Source organism: Nerophis lumbriciformis, linkage group LG10 (genome assembly GCF_033978685.3).
Source record: "Nerophis lumbriciformis linkage group LG10, RoL_Nlum_v2.1, whole genome shotgun sequence".
NCBI classification, from domain to species: domain Eukaryota; kingdom Metazoa; phylum Chordata; class Actinopteri; order Syngnathiformes; family Syngnathidae; genus Nerophis; species Nerophis lumbriciformis.
The window spans coordinates 50,434,605-50,458,089 of record NC_084557.2 but is presented as its reverse complement, the minus strand read 5'-3'; the positions used below and the strand labels follow the sequence as shown (position 1 = coordinate 50,458,089).

The window sequence follows — 23,485 nt, the reverse complement described above, 5'->3', positions numbered from 1 at the left end:
AAGGCGAACACACCTTCACTAAGACGGGCAGACAGCGCCGGACGACATACGCCAACATTTGCCAGTGGATCGTAAATGCCTGGGCAGATATTTCGGTCACAACTGTGGTCCGAGCTTTCCGGAAGGCAGGATTCACAGAACTACTGGACAACAACAGCGACACTGACTCCGATGACTTCTACGAGACGGAACCGGCCATTTTGCATCCCACGCTTGCGCAACTTTTCAATTCGGACACCGAAGACGAAGAATTCGAAGGATTTACGAATGAAGAATAACTTCAGAAGGTGAGCGCTATGTTTATTTTGTGTGTTGTGACATTAACGTTCGAGCAACATTATGTTGCTATTGCTCTACACCATTTTGAATTTTACTATGTTTGTGATTGCACATTTGCGTACATTTTGGGACAGAGTTGTTAGAACGCTGGTTTTCAATATATTATTAAAGTTTGACTGAACTATCTGACTGTTTTTTTGACATTCCCTTTAGCGCAGCGTAGGCGCGGCTTATAATCCGGGGCGGCTTATTGGTGGACAAAGTTATGAAATATGTAATTCATTGAAGGTGCGGCTAATAATCCGGTGCGCCTTATAGTGCGGAAAATACGGTAAGTAGAATTTGCAATAATTGGCATCAAATTGACTTCCTTGTCCAATAAAGAGCTAAAAGATCCAAACAGATGAACTGCACTCACCTAAGTGTTTACACACAGTGGAATAATAGAAAAGGTTAAGCACATCCATGTAGATGCTGGGCAGATGCTTGAGCGACATCAACCTCCTTAGTCGGGACGAACAGCTTCGTTTATGGAACTGGGTGAGGATCTTCTCCTCGGAGAGCGTCGTGGGCCGCAGTTCCACTTTGTGTTTTTGCAGGACTTGGTCGACGAAGTGGACGGGGACGATGGGAAAAAGAATTTCTTTGACCACCAGCATGGGGAGGAACACGTCCCCTGTCCGCATGACGTACGGGAAAGGACAGCAGCCCAGCGTGGTGTAATCCGTCAGCCTATCTAGCACTTCCTGGAGAGCAGAGTTGATGTCCTCGTTGTGCCATTTTCGTCTTGCTTTAATCCCCAACAGGCAGGAGATTTTCAGGACTTTGGTGGGGAGTTCAGGCAGTTCCTGCTTAGAAAGCCAAGTTCTGAGCTGCTGCTCCGGGGTGGCCGACACACATTTGGACACCAACTTGCAGAGGGAGCGGTGCATCTCTATAAAGTGCTTACGAACTGGTGCTTGCACTTTTGGTTTATTTGGTTCTATACGAACGCTCATATTGGGAACTTTTTGAGGTGGTGCTGAACAAGACAACAACACATCACGAAGACTAATTTTGTGGTTGGAAATCTTAAGGGACTCGGGTGAAATAGTTTTGATATCAAGTTTGGGGCCTGGGGGTTGAGGTGGATTCTGAGATGGAGGTTCAGTGCTGCTGACCACCTGCTGCTCATGTAGTGTCCTGACGTCGCTCAGACAAGATGAGCTTGGCGGTTCGGGCTCATCTGAAAGCTCAGTTTCTTCTACCGGGGTAGGTTTAGTTTCAAGTTCCTCAGGTTCACATTTCTTAATGACCAGCATAGAGCTGATTTCTAACAAAGTTGTGTCCTCTGGTTCTGTTTTGATTTGATCCTTTATGGCCTGACTCACAGAACCTTCACTCGAGTCACACGCGTTGGGAGGATTTATTTTCTCCACTTTAATATTTGTGGTTTCAAACGTTTCTGCAACTGGAGTATCTGTACAGACATCAGTGGGTGGCCCTTCTGGATCTGGTTTTATTCCTTTAGTGCTCGCTATGTGGTTAATTTCACATTTCTTATGTGACAGCTGAGTTTTCTGAGGTTCCCCTTCTACAGGTAGCACTTGAGATGCTGACAGGTAAGGTGCCAGGCTAAACACACTGTCAATAACAGGCATTTTGGGAAAGACTGCTTTTATTTGCACCAGGTTGTCCTTCATTTCTTGTGGCTGTTGCTTTTTAAATGAGTCAGTTTCCAAAGCTTCCTCTTTTATTTTTAGTAGTGGAGGTGTATGAGGAACGCACGTCTTCAGGTTACCTGTGTGAACAGGAGTTGATGGATCACTTGAATCACTGTGTTTATTTCCTGTTACAATGACTTTGCGAAGGTTAGGATTATTAGCTGCAAGGATACAATCTGACGTCTGATTGGGGTATAGAGGAAGCCATGTCATGGGGGAAACTGGTGGGTCTCTGGGCTGATTTGGGGAAGTGACCTGACCTACACAAGCTGAATAGTCCAGGAGCCTCTCTGTGGTTAAACCAGGAGGTGAGAAGACAGCCTGATCTATGTGTCGGCTGGCAGGAGAGGGAAAGAATAGTCTTGCTTGAATGTGGGAAGGCGACACAGGTTGACATCGCGGTGGCCTGATTTGGTCCATACTCAGGAAGGAATGTGACGTGTGTGATGGTCCAACATGCTGGCTGGTGTTACTGGCTACAGGGGAAATTGGGTGATCTAAATATTGGCCTGAGGGGGAAACATTATTGACGCTATTTGAATTCAGCATAGGTGAGGCATGTTGCCTTTTTAGGGTTCTGAGTTGACCTAAATGAAACCCAGGAAAAGCATAACAAGGATAATCAAAGCCTTGCGCAAAGGAGTGATGTGGTAGTGTTTCAGTGCTATGCAAAAACAAAGGAATGTCACCATGAAGCCTCTGAGGGCATAAATAACGGTCCCCTTGGTTTGGGGTTGTGTGTTTTCGAAGAGGGGGGGGCTCTCCATGCCTTGCACCAGTATCTCTACCATGTGTGCTGTTCTTTACTTCTACCGTGGCCTGAGGGGAGTAAAACATTGGCTGCTTTGTTTGATTGCCATATTTGGACATTGGAGAACATTCTTGATAAATCTCTGAGGTCATATGCTCACATGTTGCATGGGAGGGGTGGGTGCCTGCATAGCCTCTGGGAGACGGCTGTAAATTCTGCTCACTTAAAGAGGTAAACGTGGAGTGGTGAGGCATACAGGGGTAGGCGCCATAGTTTGGCTCACTCCTAGCCGGCATAGTCAGTCCTTCGTTTGTGCTCTGTGCGATCCTGATTTGCTCATCACCGGAATCTAACTGTAAACCTCTTTGAACGGTTTCTGCCTTCCGCTGGATGCGTAATCTTTTGCTGTTGTGAACTCCAGCTCGCGTCCAATTGTGCTCTAACTCAGTATTTGCTAGCATTTGCTGGGATCCATGCGCCACACTGTACTGATGTCCCATCATGCAGCTCAGGTTATGGCAGCAGGGGTTATGTCCATACATGGCTCTAGGAATAGCCAGGTAAACAGGGCTGTCAGTTAACAGAGAAGCATTCTCGTGTCCTGGTTTTGTTTCTCTAATAGTCGCTGCTGTTGGGATAGTGCTTCCTGCATTTTTATTAGAGTCCGCCGTAAAGCCCAGTGTGAGTGGCCTGTGATGCTTTGAAGAGGAATGGCTGTCATCGGAGGAACTGCTGTCTTGTCTGCGAAAGATGAGGCTTTGTCCTTGTGGGCTCGACAGATGACTAATAGGACTTCTCGCGTCCAGCAGAGAGGAGTTCGAGTTAATGCAGGATGGCAACCCTCTGGGGTCGCTGGGAAAGTAGGGCCCGCCGTACTGCAGCACCGGCCTCTCAAGAAACCCAGACATATCTGATGGCTTTGACAGTCTACAGAATGCCATCAAATTATGGCATCCAGGGTCAAATCACCTCAGTGAGGCTTTGGTTGCACATCCAAACCTAAAAATAGAAAATAAGTGTAAGACAAACATATTTATTATATTTCAGAATTACAATAAATGAGTAAATCTACATTTATTGTTGCCTAGCCTGCTCAGGGAGACTGATGAGAGGCAGACTGGTTTACAAACACCACACCACAGTTAAGATTTAGAGCATATCTCTATCAAAATCAGCTATAACAAGTAGCTTTTTTTAAATGAATGAATAATGCATAAACTTTATACATCAGTAGGAGGTGAGTCTCTGTGAAGTGGTCAAAAATTCAAGATGTTTTGTCTTGGGCTGATATTCGCTAAGTCAATTTATCCATCCATCCATCCATTTTCTACCGCTTATTCCCTTCGAGGTTGCGGGGGGCGCTGGAGCCTATCTCAGCTACAATCGTGCGGGAGGCGGGGTACACCCTGGACAAGTCGCCAACTAATCGCAGTAAGTCAATTTAACAAACAATAAGTCAAAATGAACTTTTTTTGTTTTCCAGCCTCGATAACCGCTATATAGGCCTACATGCGTTGTTACGGGCAGCAAAAGCAGTCACTATTTGCATCGGTTTCAAAATGTCCCCCAGGACGCCTCCCCGGGGAGGTGTTTAGGGCGCGTTTGACCGGTAGGAGGCCACGGGGAAAACCAAGGACACGGTGGAGAGACTGTCTCCCAGCTGGCATAGGAACGCGTCGGGATTCCCCGGGAAGAGCTGGACGAAGCAGAGAAGTCTGGGCTTCCCTGCTTAGGCTTCTGCCCCTGCAACTAAACTTCAGATAAGCGGAAGAAGATAGATGGATGGATGGATAAAATGAAAGAAAATGTTTAAACAAAAAAATTGTTGGATCTTTTGAAGCTAGAACCATTTTTGATGTTTCGTCTACCAAGAAAGTATACTGTGTGGCTATTTATTTTCGTTATTTTAAAAGAAAATGCAACTTGGGTTAAAATATTTGAGTGAGTGTGTAAGTAGTTTTTGAGCACATTCAACAATACCGCAGATAATATCGATTACCATGATAATCGACATCCATTGCTTTCGGTCTCTCCTAGAGGGGGGGGGGTTACCCACATATGCGGTCCTCTCCAAGGTTTCTCATAGTCATTCACATCGACGTCCCACTGGGGTGAGTTTTCCTTGCCCGTATGTGGGCTTTGTACCGAGGATGTCGTTGTGGCTTGTGCAGCCCTTTGAGACACTTGTGATTTAGGGCTATATAAATAAAGATTGATTGATTGATTGATAATTATGGCCACAATAACTATAGCCATATTTTTTATGTTTTAGTAGTGCATATTTGAGGGGACACTGCCCCCTCCAAAAAGAGACATAACCTATTTTACTGCTTTTGGTTGCGATTTTTATTCAAGTGCAAACATATTTTATTTGTATTATTTGTGTTTTATTTAATTCGGAAATGTACAATTTTGCATTTCAATTAAAATGTTAAAATATACAAAACATACAAAATGATTGCAATTGAAAGGGTATTATTGCATTATTATTATGTATTATCATTACATCAGTGGTTAATTTGGTCTCAAATAATGTTGACAATAAGATTGTTATCGGCAATAACTCTTCGTTTATCGGCTATTTGGAAGTCAATATAACGTCAAACAAAATGTATTATTGGCCCAGGCCTATTCGTTCCTTCTAGTTTTGCCTTGTTACAAAAGCATCTGATGAAGTTATTGGCAGATTAATTGTAAAGTGATAAATATGCATTTTTCTTGTATATTGTCAGACTGACAGTTGTCCACATTGCTGAAAAAAATGAAACATGGTCAATGACAAATAAGCTTCAGAAAAGTATGTGTGCTTACGGTGTCGGGCTGATTTTTCCTTAAAGGGGAACATTATCACCAGACCTATGTAAGCGTCAATATATACCTTGATGTTGCAGAAAAAACAACGTGACGTCACATCGGGAAGCAATCCGCCATTTTCTCAAACACCGAGTCAAATCAGCTCTGTTATGTTCCGTTTTTTCGACTGTTTTCCGTACCTCGGAGACATCATGCCTCGTCGGTGTGTTGTCCTGGATGAAATCCTACCTCTCTGACCGTCAGCAATTCATCTCAACCAACAACTGCACCTCCTCCACTGCCCCAGTCACCCACGGCGTCCCCCAGGGCTCAGTACTTGGCCCCCTACTCTTCACCATCTACCTCCTACCCCTCGGTCAGATCCTCCGACACCACGGCCTTCAATTTCACTGCTATGCCGACGACACACAACTATACATTTCCACCACGACCATCACCACAGCCACCCACTCCACCCTCACCACCTGCCTCACAGACATAAAAACCTGGATGCAAAAAAACTTTCTAAAACTCAACTGCAACAAATCTGAAATAATTATCATTGGCCCCGACTCCCTCACTCGCTCCACTCAGGACTTTTCATTAAACATCGACGGCTCCCTTGTCACTACCTCCACCCACATCCGCAATCTAGGTGTAATTTTCGACCCTACCCTTTCACTCCTCCCCCACGTAAACCACATCACCAAAACTGCATTCTTCCACCTCAGAAACATTGCCCGTCTCCGGCCCTCCCTCACATCCTCTGCTGCCGAAACCCTCATCCACGCCTTCATCTCATCCCGGCTAGACTACTGCAACAGCATCCTCTACGGCATCACCTCCAAAACCCTCAACAAACTGCAATACGTCCAGAACTCTGCTGCCCGCCTGCTCACCGGAACCCGCTCCAGAGAGCACATCACACCTGTCCTTCATGACCTCCACTGGCTGCCTGTCAAATACAGAATCACCTTTAAAATACTCCTCACCACCTACAAGGCACTCCATAACCTGGCACCACCCTACCTCTCTGACCTCCTCCAGCCACACGTCCCATCCCGTTCCCTCAGGTCTAGTGATGCCGGCCTCCTTGAGGTCCCCAAGACCAGGCGCCGAACCTGGGGCTACAGGGCCTTCTCCGTGGCTGCCCCCTCTCTCTGGAACGCTCTCCCCAGGCACATCAGAGATTCCCCCTCCCTCCCTACCTTCAAAGCCACCCTAAAAACTCACCTCTTCACATTAGCCTTTCCAAACTGACCCTGCCCTAGGTGTCTCTTATTTATTTACCGTATTTTCCGCACTATTAGCCGCACCTAAAAACCACAAATTTACTCAAAAGCTGACAGTGCGGCTTATAACCCGGTGCGCTTTATATATGGATTAATATTAAGATTCATTTTCATAAAGTTTCGGTCTCGCAACTACGGTAAACAGCCGCCATCTTTTTTCCCCGTAGAAGAGGAAGTGCTTCTTCTTCTACGCAAGCAACCGCCAAGGTAAGCACCCGCCCCCATAGAACAGGAAGCGCTTCTTCTTCTACTGTAAGCAACCACCCGCCCCCGTAGAAGAAGAAGAAGCGCGCGGATATTACGTTTCATTTCCTTTGTGTGTTTACATCTGTAAAGACCACAAAATGGCTCCTACTAAGCGACAGGGATCCGGTTCATGAAAAGACGCAATCTCTCCATCCGCACACGGACTACTATTTCACAGCAACTGCCTAAAGACTTTCAAGAAAAGCTGGCTACTTTCCGTGCATATTGTAAAAACAAGATAGCTGAAAAAAAGATCCGGCCAGAGAACATTATCAACATGGACGAGGTTCCACTGACTTTTGATATTCCTGTGAACCGCACTGTGGATACAACGGGAGCACGTACGGTGAATATTCGCACCACAGGGAATGAGAAGTCATCCTTCACTGTGGTTCTAGCTTGCCATGCTAATGGCCAGAAACTTCCACCCATGGTGATATTCAAAAGGAAGACCTTGCCAAAAGAGACCTTTCCAGCCGGCGTCATCATAAAAGCTAACTCGAAGGGATGGATGGATGAAGAAAAGATGAGCGAGTGGTTAAGGTAAGTTTACGCGAAGAGGCCGGGTGGCTTTTTTCACGCAGCTCCGTCCATGTTGATATACGACTCCATGCGCGCCCACATCACGCTGGTTTTTAATATATTATTAAAGTTTGACTGACCTATCTGACTGTTTTTTTGACATTCCTTTAGCGCAGTTAGATGCGGCTTATAACACGGGGCGGCTTATAGGTGGACAAAGTTTTGAAATATGCCGTTCATTGAAGGCGCGGCTTATAACCCAGGGCGGCTTATGGTGCGGAAAATACGGTATTTATTTTTATTTTATTTTTTTCTAATAAAGTTGTTTTTATCGTTCCCCCCCCCCACACACACACACGTAAAGCGACTTTGGGTATTTAGAAAAGCGCTATATAAATCCCAGGTATTATTATTATTATTATTATTAATGTGAATACTGATAAATGTGTAATGACAGCTCCAAAAACGAATTCAAACCACAAAATAAAATAAATAAATCAACACAAAAATGTGACACATTATGGGTGGGTCACATATGCATGTACAGTAGATGGCAGTATTGTCCTGTTTAAAAGTGTCACAACATTGCTGTTTACGGCAGACAAACTGCTTTACGGCAGACGAAAACGTGACTCGCTGTTGTTGTGTGTTGTTACCGCGCTTGGAGGACGTTAATGAAACTGCCTAGCAATAAATCCACATAAGAAACCAAGAACTCGCCCTCCATCATTCTACAGTTATAACGTGATTGGGCAGGCACGCCTATATTGTGGGAAAGCGGACGTGAGAACAGGCTGTCAACACGTCACTCAGGTCCGCATGGAGCTGGAGGGGGCGTGGCCTCCAGCTCCGCCTGATTTTCGGGACAAAATTTGTCCCGGGAGGTTTTCGGGAGAGGCGCTGAATTTCGGGAGTCTCCCGGAAAATCCGGGAGGGTTGGCAAGTATGCCCAACACAATCATGACACTTCTCAGCTTATCAACTGGATGTTCATCTCATCTTAAAAGATCTAAAAAAAAAAAAAAAAGGTCTAGAATTATTCACTCTGTGATAGATGGAGCAATGGTCACAAACTTAAAATTAATTTGTTAAATTACTATTGTTGTTTTAACTTAACATCTCTTAAAACCTATTTCAAACCTTTTCTAAAGGCTTATATTTACGTACAGTAAAACGATGTGGTAAATGGTACAGTACAGCAACATACAAACGCAACAGGTATAGATTTTCCTTTGTTCCACTGGCAATCAAAGCACTTAACAACAGAAAACTACTGTAATAACAGGATGCAATAATAAGGAGTGCAATATTGGGATAGTGCAATACGGGAGGTATGCAATACGGGGGAAGTGAAATGTGTGATCTCATTACTAACTGATATACCTGTGCACTGTTCACTGTATTGTTTGATGAACTATGTATGAATGTATGTATGTATGAATGAATGAAGGTTCAAGGTTTATTGGTCACATGCAGAGTACACCACAGTGAAATGCTTTTTTCCATGCTCTTCAGATATTGCGTACAGTGGGATCCAAACACTAGCTGCAGAATCTACCGTATTTTCCGCACTATAAGGCGCACCTAAAAACCACAAATTTTCTCAAAAGCTGACAGTGCGCCTTATAACCCGGTGCGCTTTATATATGGATTAATATTAAGATTCATTTTCATAAAGTTTCGGTCTCGTAACTACGGTAAACAGCCGCCATCTTTTTTCCCGGTAGAACAGGAAGCGCTTCTTCTTCTACGCAAGCAACCGCCAAGGTAAGCACCCGCCCCCATAGAACAGGAAGCGCTTCTTCTTCTACTGTAAGCAACCACCCGCCCGCGTAGAAGAAGAAAAAGCGCGCGGATATTACCGTACGTTTCATTTCCTTTGTGTGTTTACATCTGTAAAGACCACAAAATGGCTCCTACTAAGCGACAGGGATCCGGTTCACGAAAAGACGCAATCTCTCCATCCGCACACGGATTACTATTTCACAGCAACTGATATTCCTGTGAACCGCACTGTGGATACAACGGGAGCACGTACGGTGAATATTCGCACCACAGGGAATGAGAAGTCATCCTTCACTGTGGTTCTAGCTTGCCGTGCTAATGGCCAGAAACTTCCACCCATGGTGATATTCAAAAGGAAGAGCTTGCCAAAAGAGACCTTTCCAGCCGGCGTCATCATAAAAGCTAACTCGAAGGGATGGATGAAGAAAAGATGAGCGAGTGGTTAAGGTAAGTTTAAGTTTACGCGAAGAGGCCGGGTGGCTTTTTTCACGCAGCTCCGTCCATGTTGATATACGATTCCATGCGCGCCCACATCATGCTGGTTTTAATATATTATTAAAGTTTGACTGACCTATTTGACTGTTTTTTTGACATTCCTTTAGCGCAGTTAGATGCGGCTTACAACACGGGGCGGCTTATAGGTGGACAAAGTTTTGAAATATGCCGTTCATTGAAGGCGCGGCTTATAACCCAGGACGCCTTATGGTGCGGAAAATACGGTAATACAAAAATACAAATATTTGAATAGCTCTGATGTAATAATAATAATAATAATAATAACTGGGATTTATATAGCGCTTTTCTAAGTACCCAAAGTCGCTTTACATGTAGAACCCATCAAACATTCACACCTGGTGGTGGTAAGCTACTTTCATAGCCACAGCTGCCCTGGGGTAGACTGACGGAAGCGTGGCTGCAATTTGCGCCAACGGCCCCTCCGACCACCACCTATCATTCATCATTCAATTCACCGGTGTGAGTGGCACCGGGGGCAAAGGGTGAAGTGTCCCGCCCAAGGACACAACGGCAGCGATTTTTGGATGGTAAGAGGCCACTACGCCATGCCGCCCCTGATGTACATTAATTGCAAGACAATAAGTTGCACAATATTTCACAGTAGTTATGGTAGAAGTATGTATGTATGTATGTAAAACGCTGCGTCTTGATGGCCAAGACAAATTTCTCCTCTGAGACAATAATGCTAATATATTAGCATTATTATGAGGTCCGAGAGCCAGCTCCAGCTCGTGGTGCCCAAGACCAGACTTAAATCCAGGGGAGACAGGGTCTTCTCTGTGGTCGGCCCTAAGCTCTGGAACACTCTGCCCCTCCATCTTCAAACTGCTCCCACAGGGGAGTGTTTTAAGTCTCGTCTTAAGGCCCACTCTTATTCTTTAGCTTTTAACACTACGTGAGTTGTGTGGTCCTCTGTGTTTTTTTTAATAAATTTTGATTCATCAACGGCGAGCGTGTAGAGAGGGTCCACACCTTCAGGTACCTTGGAGTCCACATCTCTAATGACTTCTCCTGGACAATCAACACCACATCAATCATCAAGAAGGCTCAGCAGCGGCTACACTTCCTTAGAGTCCTCGGGAAGTACAACCTGAAGCCTGACCTGCTGCTGACCTTCTACCGCTCGTCCATCGAGAGCCTGCTGACCTACTGTATTACGGTATGGTACGGCAGCTGCACTGCAGCAGACAGGGAGACGCTGCAAAGAGTGGTCAAGACGGCTCAGAAGATCATCGGCCGCCCTCTCCCCTCTCTGACGGACATCTACACCTCCCGCTGCCTCAACAGAGCCAGTGCCATCATCAAGGACAGCACCCACCCTGGCTCTGACCTGTTCCACCTGCTGCCCTCTGGGAAGCGCTACAGGTGCATTAAAACCAAAACAAACAGGCTAAAGAACAGCTTCTTCCCCAGGGCCATAACCATCCTGAACGGACTGCCCCATTGTCCCTCATAACTGCCTTCTCTTCGGTGCAATAACCCATTCCACCAACCACCCTGTTTTTGTTTTTGTTTTTTTTCATGTATATATTCATTTCACACCATATTCATTGCACTTCTACATTTTTTATATTTTTATATATTTGCACATTGTTTTTCTAGCATGCACACATCGCACTGTATGGAATGGCCTCAATCTCGTTACCTTGCGTAATGACAATAAAGCTGATTCTGATTCTGATTTCTATTTACTGTTTTAATTGGTTTTACCCTTTAAAATCGTTTTTAATCATACTTATTTTTATATTGGTTTTATATTTATTTATTTTTTGTTTTTATTCAGTCATTGGAGGAGCTAAGGATAATATTTGAATATTGTTTTTAATATTGTTGTGCAGCACTTTGGAAACATTGTTGTTGTTTAAATGTGCTATGTAAATAAAGTGGATTGGATATTAGATGAAAGTTTAAAAGAACATCAAAGACATTTTATGAAAATCGTTATGACGTCATGCATTTATTGCAGAGGCTATCCCAGTAGACGGCGGGTGAAAGAAAGAAAGTCCCATTTTACGAATTTGTTGTAAGACTCCCAATAACTTTCCTGACCTTTAAACCAGGGTTTTGTTACATTTTAATTAATTGTCAACAAACAAACAAGCGCTGCAAAAGGCGTCACTAAAACAATGGAACAATGCTTTAGATTTACATTAAAGACACAAATTTTGATGTCAAAGCTTTGAGAGGAACGTTTTATCTCCTAGAGTAGATAAACAAACAGACCAAACATTTGCAAAGAATGTCAGTCTGTGTCAAAGTTATTTCAACATTTGATAAGCAGATCCTGCCTTGAATTCTGTTTGTTAGCTGCGGTTAGTCAACAGGAATCCAGTTCAACTTCGCCGGAATGTCATATTTATACAAAAAATTAATAGCTGGCTGTTTGTGGCTTCCCCAAAACACGCAATATTTGAAGAGGAGAACATAAAAGTAGTGAAATAAGCTCACGTTGATGACTTGTGTCCTCGCCGCATGTCTTCGTCTTCTCTCCTCCTTCAGCTCAATTAGTTCACTGTGTTACCACGCCGCACTTTCCACACTCCGTGTAACAAGTCCAAAATAGGAAAAGTCCTCCACACCACACGGATGTCCCCCCAAATCCTGCGGAAGAAGAGGGGGAAAAAAAATGTAGAAAAGGGGGCGGGAAGATGGTTTTTGGTGGGGGGTTCTGTCTTTAAACACACGCTCCCGCGCTCTGAAGATATCCATGCGGTGTGTGGAGAAAGTGCGGAGGAGGAGGAGGAGGAGGATGGTCTGTGATCAATAGGCGGAGTTACACCCTGCTAGTGTTGTCCTGGTAACTAAATGTATCTCCATACTTTTCGCTACTTTTCTGAATATAGGGGACCACAAAAAACTACATTATTGGCTATATTTTGAAGTGTATTAACTAACTCATTCAGTGTTGGCATACTTGCCAACCTTGAGACCTCCGATTTCGGGAGGTGGGGGCGTGGTTGGGAGCGGGGGGCGTGGTTAGGAGGGGAGGAGTATATTTACAGCTAAAATTCACCAAGTTAAGTATTTCATATATATACTGTACATATACTGTATATACCGATATTATCGGTCGATAAATGCGTTAAAATGTAATAGAAATTATCGGTGTCAGATTTTTTTATTATCGGTATCGGTTTTTTTTGTGGTTTTTTTTTGGTTTTTTTTATTAAATCAACATAAAAAACACAAGATACACTTACAATTAGTGCACCAACCCAAAAAACCTCCCTCCCCCAATCACACTCATTCACACAAAAGGGTTGTTTCTTTCTGTTATTAATATTCTGGTAGGTTCCTACATTATCCATCCATCCATCTTCTTCCGCTTATCCAAGGTCGGGTCGCGGGGGCAGCAGCCTAAGCAGGGAAACCCAGACTTCCCTCTCCCCAGCAACTTCGTCCAGCTCCTCCCGGGGGATCCCGAGGCGTTCCCAGGCCAGCCGGGAGACATAGTCTTCCCAACGTGTCCTGGGTCTTCCTCGTGGCCTCCTACCGGTCGGACATGCCCTAAACACCTCCTTAGGGAGGCGCTCGGGTGGCATCCTGACCAGATGCCCGAACCACCTCATCTGGCTCCTCTCCATGTGGAGGAGCAGCGGCTTTACTTTGAGCTCCCCCCGGATGACAGAGCTTCTCACCCTATCTCTAAGGGAGAGCCCCGCCACCCGGCGGAGGAAACTCATTTCGGCCGCTTGTACCCGTGATCTTGTCCTTTCGGTCATAACCCAAAGCTCATGACCATAGGTGAGGATGGGAACGTAGATCGACCGGTAAATTGAGAGCTTTGCCTTCCGGCTCAGCTCCTTCTTCACCACAAAGGATCGATACAGCGTCCGCATTACTGAAGACGCCGCACCGATCCGCCTGTCGATCTCACGATCCACTCTTCCCCCACTCGTGAACAAGACTCCGAGGTACTTGAACTCCTCCACTTGGGGCAAGATCTCCTCCCCAACCCGGAGATGGCACTCCACCCTTTTCCGGGCGAGAACCTACATTATATATCAATATATATCAATACAGTCTGCAGGGATACAGTCCGTAAGCACACATGATTGTGCGTGCTGCTGGTCCACTAATAGTACTAACCTTTAACACTTCATTTTACTCATTTTCATTCATTACTAGTTTCTATGTAGCTGTTTTTAAATTGTTTTACTTTCTTGTTTATTCAAGAAAATGTTTTTTATTTATTTATTTAATTTAATTTTATTATTTTTTTTAAAAAGTACCTTATCTTCACCATACCTGGTTGTCCAAATTAGGCATGATAATGTGTTAATTCCACGACTGTATGTATCGGTTGATGTCGGTATCGGTTGATATCGGTATCGGTAATTAAAGAGTTGGACAATATCGGAATATCGGATATCGGCAAAAAGCCATTATCGGACATCCCTAATATATATACAGGTAAAAGCCAGTAAATTAGAATATTTTGAAAAACTTGATTTATTTCAGTAATTGCATTCAAAAGGTGTAACTTGTACATTATATTTATTCATTGCACACAGACTGATGCATTCAAATGTTTATTTCATTCAATTTTGATGATTTGAAGTGGCAACAAATGAAAATCCAAAATTCCGTGTGTCACAAAATTAGAATATTGTGTAAGGGTTAAATTTTGAAGACACCTGGTGCCACAAACTAATCAGCTGATTAACTCAAAACACCTGCAAAGGGCTTTAAATGGTCTCTCAGTCCAGTTCTGAAGCCTACACAAACATGGGGAAGACTTCAGATTTGACAGCTGTCCAAAAGGCAACCATCGACACATTGCACAAGGAGGGAAAGACACAAAAGGTTATTGCTGAAGAGGCTGGCTGTTCTCAGAGCTCTGTGTCCAAACACATTAATGGAGAGGCAAAGGGAAGGAAAAACTGTGGTCAGAAAAAGTGTACAAGCGATAGGGATCACCGCGCCCTGGTCAAGATTGTGAAAAAAACCCCATTCAAAAATGTGGGGGAGATTCAGAAGGAGTGGACAGCTGCTGGAGTCAGTGCTTCAAGATCCACCACCAAGAGACGCTTGAAAGACATGGGTTTCAACTGCCGCATACCTCGTGTCAAGCCACTGTTGACCAAGAAACAGCGCAAAAAGCGTCTCACCTGGGCTAAGGAAAAAAAGAGCTGGACTGCTGCTGAGTGGTCCAAAGTCATGTTTTCTGACGAAAGCAAATTTTGCATTTCCTTTGGAAATCGAGGTCCCAGAGTCTGGAGGAAGACAGGAGAGGCACAGGATCCACGTTGCCTGAAGTCTAGTGTAAAGTTTCCACCATCAGTGATGGTCTGGGGTGCCATGTCATCTGCTGGTGTCGGTCCACTCTGTTTCCTGAGATCCAGGGTCAACGCAGCCGTCTACCAGCAAGTTTTAGAGCACTTCATGCTTCCTGCTGCTGACCTGCTCTATGGAGATGGAGATTTCAAGTTCCAACAGGACTTGGCGCCTGCACACAGCGCAAAATCTACCCGTGCCTGGTTTACGGACCATGGTATTTCTGTTCTAAATTGGCCCGCCAACTCCCCTGACCTTAGCCCCATAGAAAATCTGTGGGGTATTGTGAAAAGGAAGATGCAGAATGCCAGACCCAAAAACGCAGAAGAGTTGAAGGCCACTATCAGAGCAACCTGGGCTCTCATAACACCTGAGCAGTGCCAGAAACTCATCGACTCCATGCCACGCCGCATTAACGCAGTAATTGAGGCAAAAGGAGCTCCAACCAAGTATTGAGTATTGTACATGCTCATATTTTTCATTTTCATACTTTTCAGTTGGCCAACATTTCTAAAAATCCCTTTTTTGTATTAGCCTTAAGTAATATTCTAATTTTGTGACACACGGAATTTTGGATTTTCATTTGTTGCCACTTCAAATCATCAAAATTAAATGAAATAAACATTTGAATGCATCAGTCTGTGTGCAATGAATAAATATAATGTACAAGTTACACCTTTTGAATGCAATTACTGAAATAAATCAAGTTTTTCAAAATATTCTAATTTACTGGCTTTTACCTGTATATATATATATATATATATATATATATATTTATGTATTTTATTATATATATATATATATATATATATATATATATATATATATATATATATATATATATATATATATATATATATATATATATATATATATATATATATATATATATATATATATATATAAATAAATACTTGAATTTCAGTGTTCATTTATTTACACATATACACACACAAAACACTCATCTACTCATTGTTGAGTTAAGGGTTGAATTGTCCATCCTTGTTCTATTCTCTGTCACTATTTTTCGAACCATGCTGAACACCCTCTCTGATGATGCATTGCTGTGTGGCACGCACAAAAGTGCTTTCATCAAATGCACTAGATGGCAGTATTGTCCTGTTTAAGAGTGTCACAACATTGTTGTTTACGGCAAACGAACTGCTTTACGGTATACAAAAATGTGACTGCTGTTGTTGTGTGTTGTTGCCACGCTGGGAGGACGTTAATGAAACTGCCTAACAATAAACCCACATAAGAAACCAAGAACTCGCCCTCAATCATTCTACAGTTATAACGTGATTGGGCAGGTATGCTGTTTATATTGTGGGTTAGCGGACTCAGGTCCATCCGCCTGAATTTCGGGAGATTTTCGGGAGAAAATTTGTCCCGGGAGGTTTTCGGGAGAGGCGCTGAATTTCGGGAGTCTCCCGGAAAATCCGGGAGGGTTGGCAAGTATGAAGTAAATTAAAAATGACTTTTATCTTTAATTATGATGATGATTTGTGGTTATGTTAGGCCAGCAGAGAAGGCCTGGCTGGCCCTGACGACACACCACTGTGTTCTAGACACGGTGAATGCTCATATTCATCTTGGAGAAAGCAAACCTTCAAGTTTGAGTACACAGTGGTGTTTCAGTGTGAGCACATGATAAGATAAGGCCCCTTAGTTTGATATTCGCAGGGGAATTGGATCACTTCTCGTAGGATGGAGGCCCTAATTGGGACTTCGGAATGCAAAAGTGATAGCCCTATCCTTGAGAGGAGACTACCTGTCTGGTTCAAACACCAACCTTTAAGTTATGACTTAAAGCGGTTGTTTTCCAGACACTTACACACCAACATCTCCTTTTGTGGTCAGGTGGTGCTGTTTAGACTTAGCGCACACCCAGACAGACAAAGAAGGAATATTTACATTTATGGTTTGGCTTCTCCAGGTAGGAATCCTCCATTTTTGACTAAGATTCCTCCGGATACTGCAGACCTGTTTAAATGACGCTCGCTTGTAATAAAGCAACTTTTGGTTCAGCAAAGCGTCTCGGACGTCTCTTTTGATCCAACTACGCAGCCGCGTCTTCCCTCCACTCAGGAGGGGACGACAAGACCAGAAATAACAAAATCTTAGGGTACATGAAACATATGTTTCTTATTGCATGTTTGTCCTTAAATAAAATAGTGAACATACTAGACAACTTGTATTTTAGTAGAAAGTAAGCAAACAAAGGCTCCTAATTTAGCTGCTGACATATGCTCATAAGACTCCTGAGGCAGCGGACAGGTACCGACAGGCCAAGCGGTGTGCGGCTTCAGCGGTCGCGGAGGCAAAAACTCGGACATGGGAGGAGTTCGGGGAAGCCATGGAAAACGACTTCCGGACGGCTTCGAAGCAATTCTGGACCACCATCCGCCGCCTCAGGAAGGGGAAGCAGTGCACTATCAACACCGTGTATGGTGAGGATGGTGTTCTGCTGACCTCGACTGCGGATGTTGTGGATCGGTGGAGGGAATACTTCGAAGACCTCCTCAATCCCACCAACATGTCTTCCTATGAGGAAGCAGTGCCTGGGGAATCTGTGGTGGGCTCTCTTATTTCTGGGGCTGAGGTTGCTGAGGTAGTTAAAAAGCTCCTCGGTGGCAAGGCCCCAGGGGTGGATGAGATCCGCCCGGAGTTCCTTAAGGCTCTGGATGCTGTGGGGCTGTCTTGGTTGACAAGACTCTGCAGCATCGCGTGGACATCGGGGGCGGTACCTCTGGATTGGCAGACCGGGGTGGTGGTTCCTCTCTTCAAGAAGGGGAACCGGAGGGTGTGTTCTAACTATCGTGGGATCACACTCCTCAGCCTTCCCGGTAAGGTCTATTCAGGTGTACTGGAGAGGAGGCTACGCTGGATAGTCGAACCTCGGATTCAGGAGGAACAGTGTGGTTTTCGTCCTGGTCGTGGAACTGTGGACCAGCTCTATACTCTCGGCAGGGTCCTTGAGGGTGCATGGGAGTTTGCCCAACCAGTCTACATGTGTTTTGTGGACTTGGAGAAGGCATTCGACCGTGTCCCTCGGGAAGGCCTGTGGGGAGTGCTCAGAGAGTATGGGGTATCGGACTGTCTGATTGTGGCAGTCCGCTCCCTGTATGATCAGTGCCAGAGCTTGGTCCGCATTGCCGGCAGTAAGTCGGACACGTTTCCAGTGAGAGTTGGACTCCGCCAAGGCTGCCCTTTGTCACCGATTCTGTTCATAACTTTTATGGACATAATTTCTAGGCGCAGTCAAGGTGTTGAGGGGATCTGGTTTGGTGGCTGCAGGATTAGGTCTCTGCTTTTTGCAGATGATGTGGTCCTGATGGCTTCATCCGGCCAGGATCTTCAGCTCTCACTGGATCGGTTCGCAGCCGAGTGTGAAGCGACTGGGATGAGAATCAGCACCTCCAAGTCCGAGTCCATGGTTCTCGCCCGGAAAAGGGTGGAGTGCCATCTCCGGGTTGGGGAGGAGATCTTGCCCCAAGTGGAGGAGTTCAAGTACCTCGGAGTCTTGTTCACGAGTGAGGGAAGAGTGGATCGTGAGATCGACAGGCGGATCGGTGCGGCGTCTTCAGTAATGCGGACGCTGTATCGATCCGTTGTGATGAAGAAGGAGCTGAGCCGGAAGGCAAAGCTCTCGATTTACCGGTCGATCTACGTTCCCATCCTCACCTATGGTCATGAGCTTTGGGTTATGACCGAAAGGACAAGATCACGGGTACAAGCGGCCGAAATGAGTTTCCTCCGCCGGGTGGCGGGGCTCTCCCTTAGAGATAGGGTGAGAAGCTCTGTCATCCGGGAGGAGCTCAAAGTAAAGCCGCTGCTCCTCCACATGGAGAGGAGCCAGATGAGGTGGTTCGGGCATCTGGTCAGGATGCCACCCGAACGCCTCCCTAGGGAGGTGTTTAGGGCACGTCCGACCGGTAGGAGGCCGCGGGGAAGACCCAGGACACGTTGGGAAGACTATGTCTCCCGGCTGGCCTGGGAACGCCTCGGGGTCCCACAGGAAGAGCTGGACGAAGTGGCTGGGGAGAGGGAAGTCTGGGCTTCCCTGCTTAAGCTGCTGCCCCCGCGACCCGACCTCGGATAAGCGGAAGAAGATGGATGGGATGGATGGCATATGCAGTAACCTATTGTGTCATTTATTATTCTATTATTTTGTCAAAATTATTATGTGTTAGAAAATGAATTATTAATCTACTTGTTCATTTACTGTAAATATCTGCTCACTTTCTCTTTTAACATGTTCTATCTACACTTCTGTTCAAATGTAATAATCACCTATTCTTTTCTTCTTTGATACTTTACATCAGTTTTGGATGATACCACAAATTTAGGTATGGATCTGATACCAAGTAGTTCCAGGATCATACATTGGTCATATTCAAAGTCCTCATGTGTCCAGGGACATATTTACTGACTTCATAAACATAATATAACTTTTTTTAAAACAAAAGAAGATGTTGTGATGCCAAACAAATATTGATGTATATCATAGTAGTATCGACTAGATACTTGGTATCATTACAGTGGATGTCAGGTGTTGATCCACTAATGATGTTTGTTTACATTGTGACGGGGGTGAGCTACGGTGTGTAGTGAAGCATGTTTAGCTATTCCTCGTCCTGGAGGGATGATACTTGTAAGAAACTTACTTTATTTGTCGCCATTGAGGCGAGAATTAGTGATTTAAAACACTAATCCTTGCCTCCGATGTACTTTAGCCGCTAGGTAGCTAGTCATGTCTTAAAGCAGCTCTTCCTGAGGGTGTTTCAGTGTTATAACTTCACCTTTATCGTTGGTTTAGCAAAACAACTTGCACTGAGCCTGGTCTATAAAATCCGCTACACCTCCCTGATACTGAAGTACATGTCAAACTACTTCCTTAAATGACCGCCATAACCACAACACCAGGGGGAGCTCCACTAACCACGTTAAACCCAGATTCCCATCTAACAAAGGTCTTAACTCATTCTCCTTCTATGCCACATCAATATGGAATGCACTCCCAACAGGTGTAAAAGAAAGGGCATCTCTATCCTCCTTCAAAACCGCAATAAAAGAACACCTCCAGGCAACTTCAACCCTTGACTAACACCCTCCCCTCCACATCCCACCTCCCCGGATTGTAAATAACCAAATGTAAATAATCAAATGTATTTCTAATGTATATACTTGTTCTTATGCTATCTGAACTCACTATGTTCTCTGCTCGCTGTACATATCCTACCAAGTCACACCTACACTGTTTCAATGTCCATTTCTCTGATGATGCAATTGTTGATGATATCAACCAAACCCTCCTCATCCCACACCCCGGATTGTAAATAATTCAATGTTTATACTCTGATGATGAACTTGTGTGATGACTGTATTATGATGATAGTATATATTTGTACCATGAATTGATTAACGTGTGTTGGAATAATTGTTTGTAAGTTATCACAAAAGAAACGTTGTATTACATTATGTTCCTGATAAGAAGATGAATGCTGTCTTTCGAGGCCTAACAAGAGGAAGAATGCTCGTGAAACGCCACTGTGATTTCAACACGGACAGATGGCAGGATCTGCTCAACTTCCAGAGGAACTCTCTTTGAAGTGTTAAACGAACTCTCTTTGAAGTATTTCACAAACTCTCTTCCAACTATTTGGTAACCGAGGTCAACGCTATTTACGACCCGCTGCCCTCTTGAAGTCGCTGTGGTCAGGAGACGGGAGGGGTTATCCATTGTCCTCCAACACCTGCCCCAGCTGGATCCAGGAAGAGCCCAAGCCCGAGAAATCCTCTTCTTGGTCTTCAAAGCGACCGAAAACAATGACTGTTTTACATACTTCCCATTCCTGCTGTGACATGTGTTGGTGCGTGAACATTGAACATCTGAATAAAAGAGGAGACGAAAACCTTCTTCGTCAGAGCGTGGTGCAGGACTGTACAGAGAGTGCAGTGGCCATGTCTCTCCTCAATATTGAGTCCAAATTGAATTCTGTCTCTGTTTGATTCCTTGCCTTTTGTCTTGTTTAATAGATGTCCTCAGTGTTTGAACGTGACAACGTGGACCCCGACTTAAACTAGTTGAAAAACTTATTGGGGTGTTACCATTTAGTGGTCAATTGTACGGAATATGTACTGTACTGGGCAATCTACTAATAAAAGTTTCAATCAATTCAATCGATCAAATTTTTAAGCGAAAATGCGTCCATTCTCCCTTTTCTGCCTACACACATTGTCTGCTTGTAAGTACTCCATGATTGTGCGCTGCCGAACATGCTCCTCTGCTCGTAAACATTTTAGAGGCGGTATAGTACTGAATATGATTCATTAGTATCGCGGTACTATACTAATACTGGTAAACCGTACAACTCTACACCCTGCATGTCTTTTTTTAATCAAATAGCAAGAGTTGTTTTCCTTTTTTGGTCAGATCCACACGGTCACATCAGCTGAAGCAAACATTTACTTAGTATTATTGATTTGTCCTTAGTACAGAGTTCACACAGATGAAGTCGCTTTGATGGAGGGTTTGTAATTTTGGCTAACTTTCACACAGATTTGTTATTTACCTGCAGTCTTAAACTAGAGATTGAAATGACTCCCTCATCTTACACTATGTACTCTCAGGGCCATTGCTAGGAATTCTGGGCCGCGTGAAACAATATCGGTGTGGGTATTCATTGCCACCTTCCATTTTCTTGTTTTCCAGTGTTCTTGACCAGGCCTGGGCAACTATTTTGACTCGGGGGGCCAAATTTACAGAAAACAATGTGTCTGGGGGCCGGTATATCTATTTTTAGGAACACTAATACCAAACCTCACAATAATGTCTGATTGAATGCCAAAAACGTTATGACAGACCGCCTTAAAAAACGGAATGGAATTTTACATTTTTTTACTGAATGAGACACCCAGAATGTACATGAAAATAAAGAATGTTACAATATTAACTATGAAGGGTAAAACACTGAATATTGACAACATACCGTATTTTCCGCACTATTAGCCGCACCTAAAAACCACAAATTTACTCAAAAGCTGACAGTGCGGCTTATAACCCGGTGCGCTTTATATATGGATTAATATTAAGATTCATTTTCATAAAGTTTAGGTCTCGCAACTACGGTAAACAGCCGCCATCTTTTTTCCCCGTAGAAGAGGAAGCGCTTCTTCTTCTACGCAAGCAACCGCCAAGGTAAGCACCCGCCCCCATAGAAGAGGAAGCGCTTCTTCTACTGTAAGCAACCACCCGCCCCCGTAGAAGAAGAAGCGCGCGGATATTACGTTTCATTTCATTTGTGTGTTTACATCTGTAAAGACCACAAAATGGCTCCTATTAAGAGACACGCGTACAACGCAGAATTCAAACTCAAGGCAATAAGTCACGCAGTAGAACACGGAAATAGAGCAGCAGCAAGAGAATTGAAGCAACAAGATGACCTGCGCCACTAAGACAGGGAGACAGCGCCGGACGACACACGCCAACATCTGCCAGTGGATCGTAAATGCCTGGGCGGATATATCGGTCTCAACTGTGGTCCGAGCTTTCCGGAAGGCAGGATTCACGGAACTGCTGGACAACAACAGCGACATTGACTCTGATGACTTCGACGAGACGGAGCCGGCCATTTTGGATCCCGTATTCGCCCAACTTTTTAATTCGGACACCGAAGGAGAAGAATTCGAGGGATTTATGAATGAAGAATAACTTCAGAAAGTGAGCTTTATGTTTATTTTGTGTGTTGTGACATTGCTATTGCTCTGCACTATTTTGAATTTTACTATGTTTGTGATTGCACATTTGCACATTACCGTACATTTTGGGAGTGAACAGAGTTGTTAGAACGCTGGTTTTTAATATATTATTAAAGTTTGACTGACCTATCTGACTGTTTTTTTGACATTCCCTTTAGCGCAGTTAGATGCGGCTTATAACACGGGGCGGCTTATAGGTGGACAAAGTTTTGAAATATGCCGTTCATTGAAGGCGCGGCTTATAACCCAGGGCGCCTTATGGTGCGGAAAATACGGTATGAACGTCACACCCACTCTCCATCCACATATTCTACGATCAAGCAAAACGAAACAAAAATGCAACAAACACAGCGTAATATTAACGCGAAGGTTATAAAAAAAAAAAAACACCTACAATGTGATATATGTGACATATCACTAAGCTTTACAACTTTGTTGTCAAAATCTCCTTCCACGTCTGTCCCTGACACCCACATTTCAGGCTCTGGAAACACTCCACACCCACACTGCTTGGTGCCTCGTCTGAGCTGCTGTGACCTAGATTACCATAGTAACTAATT

The 23,485-nt window shown here is 44.3% G+C and overlaps 1 protein-coding gene across 1 annotated transcript in view; it reads right to left on the bottom strand.

Moving 5' to 3' along the window:
* lg10h15orf39 (linkage group 10 C15orf39 homolog) overlaps nucleotides 1–12,630 on the bottom strand; it is a 42,710-nt gene extending 30,080 nt beyond the window's left edge. Inside the window, exons 1-2 of the mRNA XM_061969464.2 lie at nucleotides 12,336–12,630; nucleotides 698–3,732 (exon numbers count right to left, since the gene is read on the bottom strand). Coding sequence (XP_061825448.2) covers nucleotides 698–3,674 — 2,977 coding nt within the window. The 5' untranslated portion in view covers nucleotides 3,675–3,732; nucleotides 12,336–12,630. The remainder of the gene's footprint in view (nucleotides 1–697; nucleotides 3,733–12,335) is intronic.
* Nucleotides 12,631–23,485: the final 10,855 nt, after the last annotated feature.